The following is a 13,195-nucleotide window of genomic DNA, read 5'->3' as shown; positions in this document are numbered from 1 at the left end:
AAAACACCATACACATACAGCAAGACATACCCAAGGCACATCCTTGATATCTTTTACAAAACAAAATTATTTTCCCTTTTTTCTGGCAATTGCATGAAAATGTAAAAGATAAGATGAAGCGGAGGTCTTGAGTCTGTGTGATCCAACCACAAAGAAAGGCCAGATTCTTGTGTGATGGTGGAAACTGTCAGTGAATCAGGATCAATCATGTTTTTAATGTGCTGTTGTCGGCGATGGACCCCCATTTTTCAGATTTTAATTTCTAAACGGTCTTTACTTAAACCTCGTTGACTTTCAGCGTGAAAATGATCTGATATGAGAAACAATGTAGAAGATGATCTACACATTTGAGACTGAAGTTTAGATTCCATCCTCTCTCCTCAGTAATAATTGTCCTCTGCTGCGGATGTAAAAAGAAAAGAAAAAAGGCCAAAAGGAGCACATGTCAGAGGCAGGGGAAGTGGAGAGGGGCAGAGGAGTATATGGGGTATCCCAGAGGAGGGTCTGCTGCCTGGACCGTCAAGTTTCTGAGCATGAAAGGGTGGGCCTGGATGCTGTACCTCTCCTCATCATCATTGGTGGCGTACAGGAGCTCCCAGGAGAGGTTGGCCCACTGGCCTCGCACCCCTTCTCCGTTCAGACGGCCAACCTGCACCAGCTGCTCCTGCAGGGACAGGACCCGGCCTGTGTAGGTACCCTGAGAACAGAGACGGCATTGTGTTACTCTCCACCGACGACGACTGCGTCCAGGCACGGTGTGCGAATCATTACCATGGTCAGGTCGTGTCCCAGTGAAAAGAGGAACGGTTTCTCTTGCAGGACGCTGTCGTGCCAACCTTTCTCAGACACCAGGCCGATGTACCAGTCCCGGTCATACTCCTCCAACGTGCTGAACAGCTCCTCGGGGGACTCCATTGGTCCCAGGCTCGCCTGATCGAACAGCAGCTTGAAACTGAACCTGCGAGCAGACGACAGTGTGACAAGCCCTAACGGAAGTTCTGGGAATTTCAAACTTGAAATGACGCGAGGTTGTAATGTTCCAGTTTGAGAAGATTGCAGAATAGAAATATTAGTACACATCATTTATGAGGACAGGCAGAGCTGCATGTGCACATAGCTAAAGCCTTATAGGGCAATCAATAAAATGTGATATGTTTTAATATAATTCTACACTTCAAGTCAGTATGAAGATGGACCATTACATTCCAACATTACCAAGCCTTTGTGGTTTAAAACTAGGCAAAATCACACATTTCACCATTGCTCGTAAAAAAAGATTCTCCACCTCTAAAGACTGACAGTAAATTATCGAGTACGACTGTCCCGCAATTCAAATGTTATTTAGTGAAGTTCGACTCACTCGACTCATGTATGAGCAGATACTGTTACTTTCAAGTGAACAGTAAATATTCTACACATCAGTTCTTATGAATGAAAAGGGTAATAAAGGTGTAGGATAATGGTTGAAAGTGCATTAACGTTGCATATTGTGATTGTGATACAAGTTACTATAAATACTTAGAAACTATTTTCTTCATTTTGTTGTTTTTATACATTTTGTGCTTTTGCCAGCAGGTATAAGCTATAACAATATAGAGAAGTGGGGCGCCATCTGATTTGACAAATACTTTCACATCCAAACTCTGAAAGCATAATGAAAGGTGGGCTGAATAAAGATCAGCAGGTCTTCACTGCTTTTATCATGAGTTTATTTTACCTGAATGCCTGAAGAGTGAGCTGGTAAAGCTCTTTACAGGAGGACAGCCAGTCGAGTCCTTCTGTCCACGGAACGTCTCCACAGTAGAGCCTGTAGACATAACTGGGACTGGTGAAGGTGGACTCCGCCCCCAGGGAGACAAGACATGAGAGAGCAACTTGCACGTGTAGCTCTTTCAAGACGTCGTCCTCCTTCAGGGCTTTGGTCATGTCTTCTGAGGTGTCGCTCTGCACAGCGGGCCCAAACCGGCCCAGGCTAAAGCGAAACCACTCCTCTGGAAACAGAGACCTGAGCGCCAGCAGGCGGGACGGGAGAAACGGAGCTGTCCTCCAAACGGTCGGCAGGTTGAAAGCCTCCGACTGCGGGCAGCTGAAGTTCAGAGGGGGGAGGGAGCCGGGGCTCTCTCTGAACACGTCCGAGTTCCGGCCTTTGTCCACGGCCGGCATGCCGATGCCCAATCCCAGAGGTTGCAGCGGCTGCAGCGCCGAGAGAGCCATGTTTTCAAACAGGCTGTCCATCTCCACAGAGCCAGGCAGCGAGGCCCCCGTCTGCAGCGCTGTGTGTCCGGACTGGGCCTCCACGGTCACTAAAGCCACAGTCCGTCTGGCCGGTTGAGGCCCGAATAAGTCGTCCTCATCAGACCAATCCCCGAAAGAGGTCAGGCTGGAGCTGTCCTGTCTGAACCTGAGAGAGGATACGTTGGATTCCACCACCACGGCCTTTGGTGGTGTGTTGCAGGTAGTCTGGGCTAACTGTGAAGACTGAGACTTCATGCCTCCGACCCCGGAGCTTTCGTCGCCGCTCCACAGAAACCCTTTGTGCTTCTGCACACAGTACCGCAGCAGCAACCAAATCAGGGCCTTCATGAAGTCGTCCTGAAGCTTCCTCAGGTTGTCATGAGAGTCTATAATACCAGAGAGCACATTCCGGCCGTCGGAGTAGACTCGCACTGCGAGCGCGGCGCAGGGAGTGAGAGCGTTGCCCCAGTGCAGGTTCAAGCCCTGCGTGAAGCCGAGCCGCTCGGGGCGTTCGAACGCAGCCTCAAACACTTCGTCCACCCGGCGCGCCTCCACCGTGTGGCACGATGTCTCCTGCAGCTCCAGACCCTGTGAAGAACCATGCCACAGCCGGTCATCACTGCTGTCTGTGGATTCACTGATTCTTCACCGACATGAATAAATGAAATACCTTAATGTTGACTGTACAGTAGCCATAGCCTCTCTCCAGGATCATAATCCAAACCATGCGGTCCTGAAAGCGGCCGAGAAAATGTGAGCCTGGGGCTAAAGATCCTACAACGAAAGAGAAACCCACATGAGGTGCAATTCATGTAAAGAAACACATGTGACACACATTAGGGACTCTTTGCTACGCACCTCTTTCATTTTGCATCAGCTGTGCATCCTGATGCCGACTGTGTGGATAACGTGGCTGTTGAGTGAGCCGCTTTAGAGATGTGCACTATGACAATACTACAGGAAGGTCATGACAGTGTTTTAACTGGCTGACTGCACAGAGATCTAAATATTGAAGACCTCAACTGACTCCATTGCTTTCCATTAGTCCTCCAAACCTCACTGCTTTTATACAATGAGGGCCTTTTTTCATTTTGAAGACAAAAGATGAACAGCGGCAGCAAAGTGGAGAGGGGGTGGGTGGGTGGGGCGCTCATGTTTTAAATTGACTCGTGCTTGCTCGGCTCAACAATAATGTCATGTCCCGTAACGACATCTCAGAATCGCCCCAGCTGCTACCTTGTGATGTGAAGTGACACAATGGGCAGATTCCTTTGCTGCTCGCCGCTCCACGCAACTCCATCATGAGCAAGGCAGTAAAACACACGACCAAGTGCCACCGTTTGACTGTGAGCGTCAACCTAACAAGCCACTGGTCTGAATTATACATTATGTGTGATTACGTCACTTCATTTGTATTCAGCTTTGAATCATCAATCCATAAATAACAAGTCTCCACGAGCATGTTTTTTATTTCTCTGATGGAGCGGAGAATTAAATCCAAGCAGCAGCTCAGATTAGCATCGAAGTATTACAGTTGCTGTTGTGGAAACATTTGAATAAAATGAATACAGAATTGAGCTTTTTTTGTTGTTTTACTGGGGTCACTTCACAGGAAGCTGAACTGGAATCACGTAACCTCCTATTATTCAAAGCAGCGCAGCTCACAACTGAATCTATATCTCTTTGTATCTAACCACAGAAGGCGACGCTTCAGTGATCTTTGACCTGCAGACAGTTTCTATTTGACCCATGAAGAAAGTTCAGTGGTTGTAATTAGAGCTTGAGTCAATTGAGTGGGAACTTATGTTTGTGGAGGACCTGGTGCTAAATCACTTGCAGACGACCTGATTCGGGTTTCGTACGTAGCAGAGCAGGATTACTATTGCAACAACACATCATCAGTAGGGTAAAACTAACCTGTCTCACGACGGTCTAAACCCAGCTCATGTTCCCTATTAGTGGTGAACAATCCAACGCTTGGTGAATTCTGCTTCACAATGAGAGGAAGAGACATCGAAGGATCAAAAAGCGACGTCGCTATGAACGCTTGGCCGCCACAAGCCAGTTCTCCCTGTGGTCACTTTTCTGACACCTCCTGCTTAAAACCCAAAAAGTCAGAAGGATGGTGAGGCCCCGCTGTTGTGCATAAATTAAATCTTCTTTGGATGTCTGGGGAGCTTTGCTGGCTGGTGTTTGGGCTGGGAGCTAATCCGAGGAAAACCTGATATGTTTTTATTAGAGCTGAATGCAAAAACTTGAAGCCATATAGAATTTCAAATAAGGTGCCTGATGAATGAGTTCCAGTACTTCAGACATTATTGGGAGCGCAGAGATTCACCAGAATGACTATATGATTGAAAAGATATCAGGGATGAAAACTAACCCAGTGATCCTCTCGCGAAGGCCGTCCTCAGAGCCGAGGCCAGGCTGCCGCTCATTTGCTGGTAGAAGATTGAGTCTGGGCAGGGGCAAGCGGTGCCAACGGGCCCAGGCCAGCTCCGCTGAGGCCGGGGGAACCCCACCAGAAAGATGGGTAGAGTGAAGAGTGGCAGCAGAGGGGCAGAGAGCAGAGCGGAGAGCGTGACCACAGCCAGCAGCAGCGGGCACAGCGAGGCATTCAGAGCCAGTAGAGTCCCAGCAGACTGACGCCGCTGCTTCTTCTCCGTCCACGATGTGACCAACACCGTGAGGGTGAACTTCAGCTTGGCCATGAACTGGGCGAGTCGGTCAATCAGGAGGCCGACCTGGACCACAAACGAAGAGCAGTGATTTCATGGACTTTTATCAGGCCAGGAATTGTGCAGTTACATCAAGTTGTTGAGAAAGGTATGACATGAACTGGATTATACTCATATTTTCTGTCCTCACCAGAAGAAGCTGGACTCCAGTCCCCAGGCCGTCCCAGCCAGGCAGCACGTAGCTTCCAGCAGCAAGCCGCACCAGGATCACCAGCACCATCTGGAGCAGAGCATCCTCAGAGCTCTGCCACACCTGCACAGCAAACATAAAGCAGCCACTCTGCTGAGCGTGACAGCCACAAAAATAAGCGGAGAGCACTTAAAGACTAATTTGAATAAATTTTGACGACGATATGTCAAGAGGATTTGTTTTTCAATGTCAAATTTTTAAGGGTTGTTTTTTTTTTTAAACAAACATCTGTGGCTTGCGAAGGTAATACTGAGAATTCATCTTAACTTAACGAGTAGTGTTACTTGAATAAACATTTTCATCACTGTATGTTAATGCTGCGGTGGAGACTGAGAGAAAGCGAACGTACCACTCTGAAGGCTCGAGTGAATCCCACACTGAGGGCAACCGTGTGGAGCAGCTCCAGAGAATTGTCCATAGACAGGAAAGCGATCATTGCAAATGGAGACACTGAAGTAAAACACACAGAGCACATGCAGGTCAGATGATATCATATACAACATGACTGCGAGATGAATTTGTGCAGAATTGCATATTGCTCACCAAGATAAAGAAGAACTCTTCTAATTGCAGCAGAAATGTACAATCCTTTGTTTCTTTGCTGGAAAGTCTGAACATTGGACATGCCTTTGGGGTACAGGGGATTGAGGAACACACCTCCAAAAACATAGGCCCCCTGGATCTCTCTAAGAGCCCAGCAGAGGCCGAAGAGTATGAGGAGGAGGTAGCTGACAGGAGCCTGAGGTCCCAACACCAAACTCTGGTACTGAGCTGAACCCAGGAAGTGATGCAACAACCCCGCCTCCACCATCGCCACTAGTAACAGGCTCAAATATAGCAGCAGCTCCCTGCAGCCCAGACACCAGCCAAAGGAACTGAGAGGAGGCGGTGGTGACCCCCCCCTGCGCGGTCCAGGCTCCCTGAAGGCGGCCCCGGATCCTTCGCAGAGTGTGGCAACCTGGCTGAGGTCCAGGCTAAGCAGAAATCCCGTCGAGATAGAAAAGAGGACCACACCCAGTGTCGATGGGATGAAATAATTACACGCGGCGATGCTGGCAGACACACCAAACATCAACAGCAGCCTGCGGCACACAAACAGGAAAACAAATGAGGACTGATGATACACAGGCTGATGTCACACTTGTCAGTTTAATGCAACTCATAAAATCTGATGAAAACAGCTTTCTCACTGAAGATACGCTGCATGTGAGCAGACTAAAATGTGTTCCGTTTACATTTTTCACATAAAAACTATGAAGCTAAAGACTCACTATGACTATGGGTTATTAAGAATGGGCATCTAGTACAGTTTAATTTGAGGGTGAAATGAGCTTACCAATATATGCTAATAGTAAAAAGTAAGAATGCGATTCAGGATAATAAACCTGGCCTGAAACGGGACTCTCATAGAAATTGGAAGCAGCACAGACGCATAGAAAACTGGATACACTAAAAGTCAAATCCAATCATCATTTTGATTACAAACAGAAATATATAATGGCATCCTTGTCAAATATAGATGCAACTTAAAATATAAAAAAAATATTTAATCTGAGTGTAAAGTTGCTTTATGTTTGGCCATGTACCTGAGGTTGCTAGACATGGGTGAACCTCCTAAGCCAAACACGAGAGCCTGCTCCATGCCCCAGAGGAGCAGGGCGTCCAGGGGGGGCAGGATCCCGAAGGCCCACAGCAGAGGTAGGAACAGGAACAGCACATGCAGAATTTGGCTGGCTAAATGGAGCTCAGGAACCGGATCGGAGAACCTACACCACAGCAAGAGGGGAACATTATTTACCTTAAAAACATTTTATCATTCACACAGACAAATGCTACAAGACTGCTCACCGTTCACCCAAGTCCACCGCGATGAAAATGAAGATGTAGAGAGGCCGGGTGAGCGGGGTGATCTCATAAGTGTCCTGTGCCTGAAAAGTGGCCGTCTCTGTGGCGGTATTAACAATAAGGGAGTACTCTGCGATACACAGAGTCACCCAGCTCAGGACAAAGACGACCAGGGACACGCCGATGCTGCCATAGAGAACAGTCAGCCTGCCGAGGAACACGTACCACGTCCCGAAGCCACAGAGCACTCCGGCTAGCACCGTGTGCAGCAGCACGTTCAGCCCAAACCGCTTCCCGGGAGTGATGAACCGGACCGTCTCTGGACTGACGCAGTGGGTGAATTCCACCTCCTCCTCATCAACCAGGATGTTGGGTGCGCCAAGCCTCTCCACGACGCCATTCCTGCGAGTGGCATACAGCGCCAGAGCCTGCACGCTGGCCGCGGCCCCAAACATCAGCATCCCGGAGAACACGGCAGCGTGGAGCTCCTGGAGAAGCTGCAGCTGGCAGAGCAGTGTGCCAAAGCCCCCAAAAAGCCATGGTGTCAAGAACAGGACGGCCTGGTTGACGTACACATACGGTGGAGCACAGTAGCCCAACTTGAAGCGTGGACCCCCCAACACGGTTTGAGGGAAACGCTTCCAGAAGAACTCCTGCTTGTATTCATTAAGAAGGGGCACATCTGGCCCCATTCTGACCATTCCCGAAGGGGTGGCAGGTCATCTCCACGTAGCCGCAGGAGGGTTTCTATTCATCATCCCAGACACAGTGAGGCGCTCTGCACTGAAGCACACATACAGAAATAATTCATCTGAAAAAGTAAAAAGGCACTTTAAAATTACAGTATTACTTCCGGCGCCGAGGCAGCCCCTCCAGCAGCTCCGTGCATTCTCGCACTTTTCTTCGCCTTTTTCCCCCTTAGACTCACTTTACGGTTTCTAAGGAAACGTATTATTATATCCTATGGATATGGATTCTTCCACACCAAGACTCATCTATCCGAGGAACTTTCTACACGCTCTGAGAGCGCAGTCCCGCACAGGTGATGTTCTTAATTATTGTTTATTGCTTAATTATTTGCTTAATTATTGTTTATACTGAAGGTATATTCTTCTATTTTACCTATTGCTTTTTTTTAACCCTGCATGCCCCTGTCTTTCCATATTGCTGCTGCTGGAACTGTGAATTTCTCTTGGAGATCATTAAAGTATTTATCTATCTATCTATCTAAAAAGTCGTTTCATGAAACAGCAGTTCCAGTCAATGTATCTCATGTATGGTGCAGATCAGAATAACTGGTGGGTTTTAACCATTTTAGAACATCTTACTAGTATTTTCAGAATCCACAACACTTGAATTAACCCAAAAAATTAAGGTTTTACATTCTAAAATGGAGCTGATGTTTTAAGCGTCTTCTGTTTGACTGCATCAGGAATGCTAGTATCTAAAAATGCAACTCGTCTAGCCTAAAATTTGTGTGTCAAATGTCCCAATATTCCAGTTTTAACCAATTAAAGGAATGTTCCACAGTCATAAAACTGTCAAGATTCACCCTGAACATGAGTCTGTGAAGGTGTGTAATAAAGCAAGCAGAACATTTACAGAAGGGTCATAATAATCTGGACGGTAGTTTTAATACTGCCAAATCGAGTTCAATGGGTTACACCCATAAATCAGTCACTTTGGGAAAATGGTTTACAGACACGTCAAACTAGTAAAACTTGCATATCTCAGTTGACCAGAATGCTTGACATAAAGGTTATGAATGCTTCACATAAAGGTTATGAATCTCTTTTTACAGTAAATGCGATGATGGCTTCGTCAGACTGTGGAGATTAAAAACAATGATATAACCTGAATATTAATGTGAAGGTATTGGACCTTTGTACACAACATCAACTTGACAAACACATTGAGCAGGCTGGTGGCTGAGAAAGATAGGACGAACGCATGAAAACCATACATTTTCATAAATCCTGACCGAAATCCAACTGAAACCATTCAAAAGGCCCTGGAATGAACAACTGCAATAGCATGGACAAAAACAAGTGGAAGAAACTACCTGTAAGAAATATGCTGTCATTGCTGCCAAATGTTCTGCAATTAAATAGGAAAGAGTATCAACAATTATATTCAGGCCAGGCAATTTTACTCATCAGAAATATAAAAAAACATACTACTTTAATCCTTCTGTCATTCAGTAAGCTATGCATATTTTGTTCGTTGTACACTGTAAGTCTACAGGCGGCTGAGAAAATTCAAATAAATATGTTTACAGGTATTTATTTACCCTCACACAGGATTGGATTATTCTTACTGACACGTTATGGGTTTAACTGAAGTTCTATGAACAGAACCAGCCTGGTTTGTAAAAGGTGGCACGTCTTAATGTGGATGCGTTAACCTGTTTGAGACAGTAGACATCTTTAAGTCACGATTCCGTGAATGGAACCGGGAAATGAGTGAGAAGTGAATTATTTTGAGCTCAACAATTTCAGCCTTTTATTAACCTCCGTTAGCTTTATTATTGTTAGCTACCAGTCTGCAGCCTGACAACCCGTTAGCCTGCTATTACAAATAAGTAAACAACAGCGTGTTGACACCCGTGCCTGGAAAACTCACCGTCCGCGGCAGAGTATCCAGATGTAGACGCTCTTTTTGCGGTGCTGGGTGGTGGAGTTGATCAAATATTATTCATAAACGGGCGGCAATCAGCGGCTTTAACGTTAGCTACTAGCTAACGGCAAGAAAACCAGGCAACATCGGCATGAGACTCGAGATTCGCGTGTCACCAATCAACGTGGAGCGAGGGCAGAAGAGAGCCCTCTGATTGGTTCATTATCCATATTCCCCGACTCTCAAGGACGTAACTCCGCCTATTCTGAAAGCAACCTGAATGGAAAATGGTGATACAATCCTCCTTTATAGAGTTCCTGGAGTAATAACTGTAATATTTATCAAATAAATAAGACAAGTTGGTCCCGTCACCTTGAAACAAATCAAATGTTCTTTCTTTAAAACACAAAAGCCATCCACTTGTTTTCCACTAAATAATACTATTACAATCACACGAAATAAACATCTCATGGCTTTATTTTCTTTATCTTGACATTTTCTTTAACTATACAATCATCACTATCTTTAAATCCTAAAACTAATGCGCTTAGTTGAGCCTCAAAACTGACATAGGATTAGGAGTATTAATATTACCCTGTAAGTCCTTGTCATCCTGTTGTTAATACAAAAAGAGCAAGTTTTTTTCTTTTTTTTTATCATTTTAATATAATGAAAGAGGTTGTGTTCAAGTGTTTTTCTCTCTCAAATGCTGATTTACCTCAAAAGCAGGAGGACGGGAAGAAGGATCATGAAGTGATGACTGAAATGGCTACAGTGTCAACACAAAGAGAGATGAAAATCTGGGGCAAAGCAGATTAAATTGTTGTTACTTATTGGGGCTGAGGGGATCAGAGAGGGCACGAGGTTATGCTTGCTTGACATCTTGAAAAAGCAATTTCGGCTCTGTGTAGGACACTATTAAACCAAAACAGATAGGTAACATGTTTTTCACCCTGTAATCCTTCGATAGCAGCACTTTTTAAAAACATTGTTTTTGTCACAGCCTCAATTAACACTCAAGTCATCCAAGAAGATGCACAATGCAAATCTCATGAAACACAAAAAAGTGATACTACAGTAAATTGTCCCTGAAGCAGGCCATCGAACACAGCTCTGAAAATTGAGTTCAGTTAAATTTACAAGAAAATTGGGTATTTGTCTGTCGTTTGCTTGTTCTGTTAACTTGTTTTTGCCATTTCAACCAAGTAATCTGCTTTGCGTGATTGAAATAATGTGATGAATGGCACACAAGTTCAATAATGTGATAAATGACACACAAGTTGAGAAATGAAAAGCAGTTAAGATTTAATGCGTCAGTGAAACGTGCTGCCACCCAAAATGTCGACACAAAATAAAAGCATTTTCCTTTCCAGTCTAATTGTCACTCTCACTTCATTCGCTCTTTATTCTGCAGGAAACAAATTATAGGAAAATGACAAGCGACAGCAATAACTCAATGACAGATGAGGCAATATGACAAGATAGAGGATCTATTTGTGGGGGAAAAATGAACTTGGGACATAATATGCACCTTTTGAAAACAAAGTAATTTATATTTTGCTGATGACTTGCAGTAGGCTTTCATCAGCAGCTAAACAGTTCATTTCTCAAACAGCAATTTCAACTCAAGCGATGATGTTGATGAAATTGTGGCCCCTATCAAAGCACTTCTCGAGTTAAAACAAGCTGGTGAATGTGTGATGCATGCACAGTGTGATGTTTTTCATCCATTACACACACAGCACATGGTGCTTCGGCAAGCAGTGCACAATATGCAAAGTTAACTTCTGCATCAAACATCAATCAATGTTGTCACCCCTGTAACTCCCCCTCCTGACACTGGAACCCGAGTAGATAGTAGTGAATACATGGTCCGTTCAGCAATTATTCACAGAGTCTTGGACTAATGGTGCTCTGAATGCACAGACACAGCAAATGTAGGGAGTACGTGGACCAGCAGTAATAGCCCCATACAGAGCATGTGCTTTTCTATGAGTGTGTGTGTGGTGGGGGAGAGGGGCATCATCTATAACTGATTCACGAGAAGCAGAAACATGTCTAATTATGAATCCAAATTATAACTGCAGAGACCAACTCTCCATCCCCTCGGCCTCTCTCTGTGTCTCTCCTCCTCCCACCCGAGTCGGGCTCCATATCAGGCAGATGAAAACATAACCTGTCACATTCCATCCCATTAAACCAGCAACAAACCATGTGGTCCACTCACATGGAGGGGCGAGGAGAGGAGGAGAGATAGACAGAGCCAGCAGTGCATCTGGGTTCACTCAGAAGTGATAAATTATTCACCATTTTTATGCTAATATAATTTTAATGTTAAAAATACGGACAGATGTGCAGATATGAGACATACTGTGTGAAGTGTTGTGGTGGCTATGAGCTTACTCCAAACAGGATGGAATTGAAAATAGTCATATTTATAACATCCATACTGCACGTACTGTACACAAATGTGAAATGTGTAATTATCCCCAGCAATACCTAATGCATTAGAGTACTCCTACTGAGCCCTCAAATCTCTGCTTTTTTTTCTCGATGTGAATCCATCAGTTGCCATTTGATGTCAGGCAGAACAAGGTAATGGCAGTGCACTCACTTGTGCAGTCATTAGCCCCGCTTAATGCTGGGAATTAACACAAATTAAGTGAAGTTAAGTACATGCATTAGAGGAGCCTGTTTGGGAGAGCTTTTTCCTTTTACTCTGCAGAGTTGGCTTGTGCCTCAGATGTTCACCAAAAGCAGGAGGGGGGAAAAAAACCCCAAAAACAAACAAACTGAGGCACATGTAACCCTTCAACTGATAGATGACTAGCAGCAGGCCTGAAGGAAAACAGTCAGGACTGATTGGCAGTAGTAATGGAGCTCTAAGGACATCTAGTGGTCATGTCAACACCACCACGGCAGGAATGGAATTTGTTGGTGAAAAATTGATGCCTTTGCTGTTTGTTTGGCAGATTTTTCCTGAAACCGTCTTTGTGTTCACTTGTTGTGTCACATGCGAGTATTAATCATTGTTTAAAATTCACAAGGATTGTGATGGTTGTGTAATGGTGACAATACTCTTGTCTCAAAGACACTGTGGGGGGTTTGCATGTTCTACCTGAGCGTGTGAATTAAGTGAGCTTGTGTCTCTAAATTGCCTGCAGACGTGAAAGTGTGAGAGAGTAGTTGAGATCAACTTGGAGACCACGTAACTCCAAAGTGGATAAAGTAGCATAAACATTGATAGATATTTAAAATTAAAGTGAACCATCAAGTCAGTTGTGTCACAAAGGTGGTGCACCAAGTGATATGGGCCTCATCCTCCATATCCAGCCTGTTGGTTTTGTTTACTTCATCACAACCAGAAGCCAAAACAACAGGAAGTCTGGCAGGATTACACTCGGCAGAACCAACATCATAAATCTCAAGTGGAGTAGGTTCATTACAACACACCAGATTTGCCTGTTTAGAGAGCAAACTGCAGTGGGCTTTTCGAAAAGAGGCTAACATGATGAAACCGACAATCTCTGAAATCCATTTGGACCTTATTCAAGATTACATCTTTATCTGA

General features: G+C 45.0%; 1 protein-coding gene across 4 annotated transcripts; it reads right to left on the bottom strand.

Moving 5' to 3' along the window:
* Positions 1-3: 3 nt before the first annotated feature.
* Positions 4-9,761, bottom strand: pcnx4 (pecanex 4). 4 transcript variants are annotated; one of them, XM_080512503.1, is made up of 12 exons: positions 9,631-9,761; positions 7,707-7,819; positions 7,012-7,511; positions 6,750-6,929; positions 5,707-6,245; positions 5,513-5,613; positions 5,104-5,226; positions 4,619-4,979; positions 2,906-3,009; positions 1,718-2,823; positions 772-958; positions 4-697 (listed from the first exon to the last, which is right to left on the bottom strand). In XM_080512503.1, the coding sequence occupies exons 2-12, from the start codon at positions 7,707-7,709 to the stop codon at positions 446-448; spliced, it is 3,456 nt and encodes a 1,151-aa protein (XP_080368629.1). In that variant the 5' UTR covers positions 7,710-7,819; positions 9,631-9,761; the 3' UTR covers positions 4-445. The 4 variants fall into 4 exon arrangements, with proteins under 4 accessions (XP_080368629.1, XP_080368626.1, XP_080368628.1 ...); XM_080512500.1 differs by having other exon boundaries at positions 7,012-7,819; XM_080512502.1 differs by having other exon boundaries at positions 7,012-7,791; positions 9,631-9,713.
* Between the last annotated feature and the right edge of the window lie 3,434 nt (positions 9,762-13,195).

Source organism: Blennius ocellaris (assembly GCF_963422515.1).
Source record: "Blennius ocellaris genome assembly, chromosome: 17".
Taxonomy (NCBI): domain Eukaryota; kingdom Metazoa; phylum Chordata; class Actinopteri; order Blenniiformes; family Blenniidae; genus Blennius; species Blennius ocellaris.
This window is presented reverse-complemented; position numbering and strand designations above follow the sequence as displayed.

What these genes read in the sequence shown, in the direction of transcription:
- pcnx4 (XM_080512500.1), bottom strand. Translation starts at nt 7,709, where the DNA reads ATGGTCAGAATGGGGCCAGATGTGCCCCTTCTTAATGAATACAAGCAG. An exon ending in AAGAGTTCTTCTTTATCTTG is followed by an intron (nt 5,614 to 5,706) that starts GTGAGCAATATG and finishes GTTTTACTTCAG; the next exon opens with TGTCTCCATTTGCAATGATC. An exon ending in CTTCGCGAGAGGATCACTGG is followed by an intron (nt 3,010 to 4,618) that starts GTTAGTTTTCAT and finishes CTTTCGTTGTAG; the next exon opens with GATCTTTAGCCCCAGGCTCA.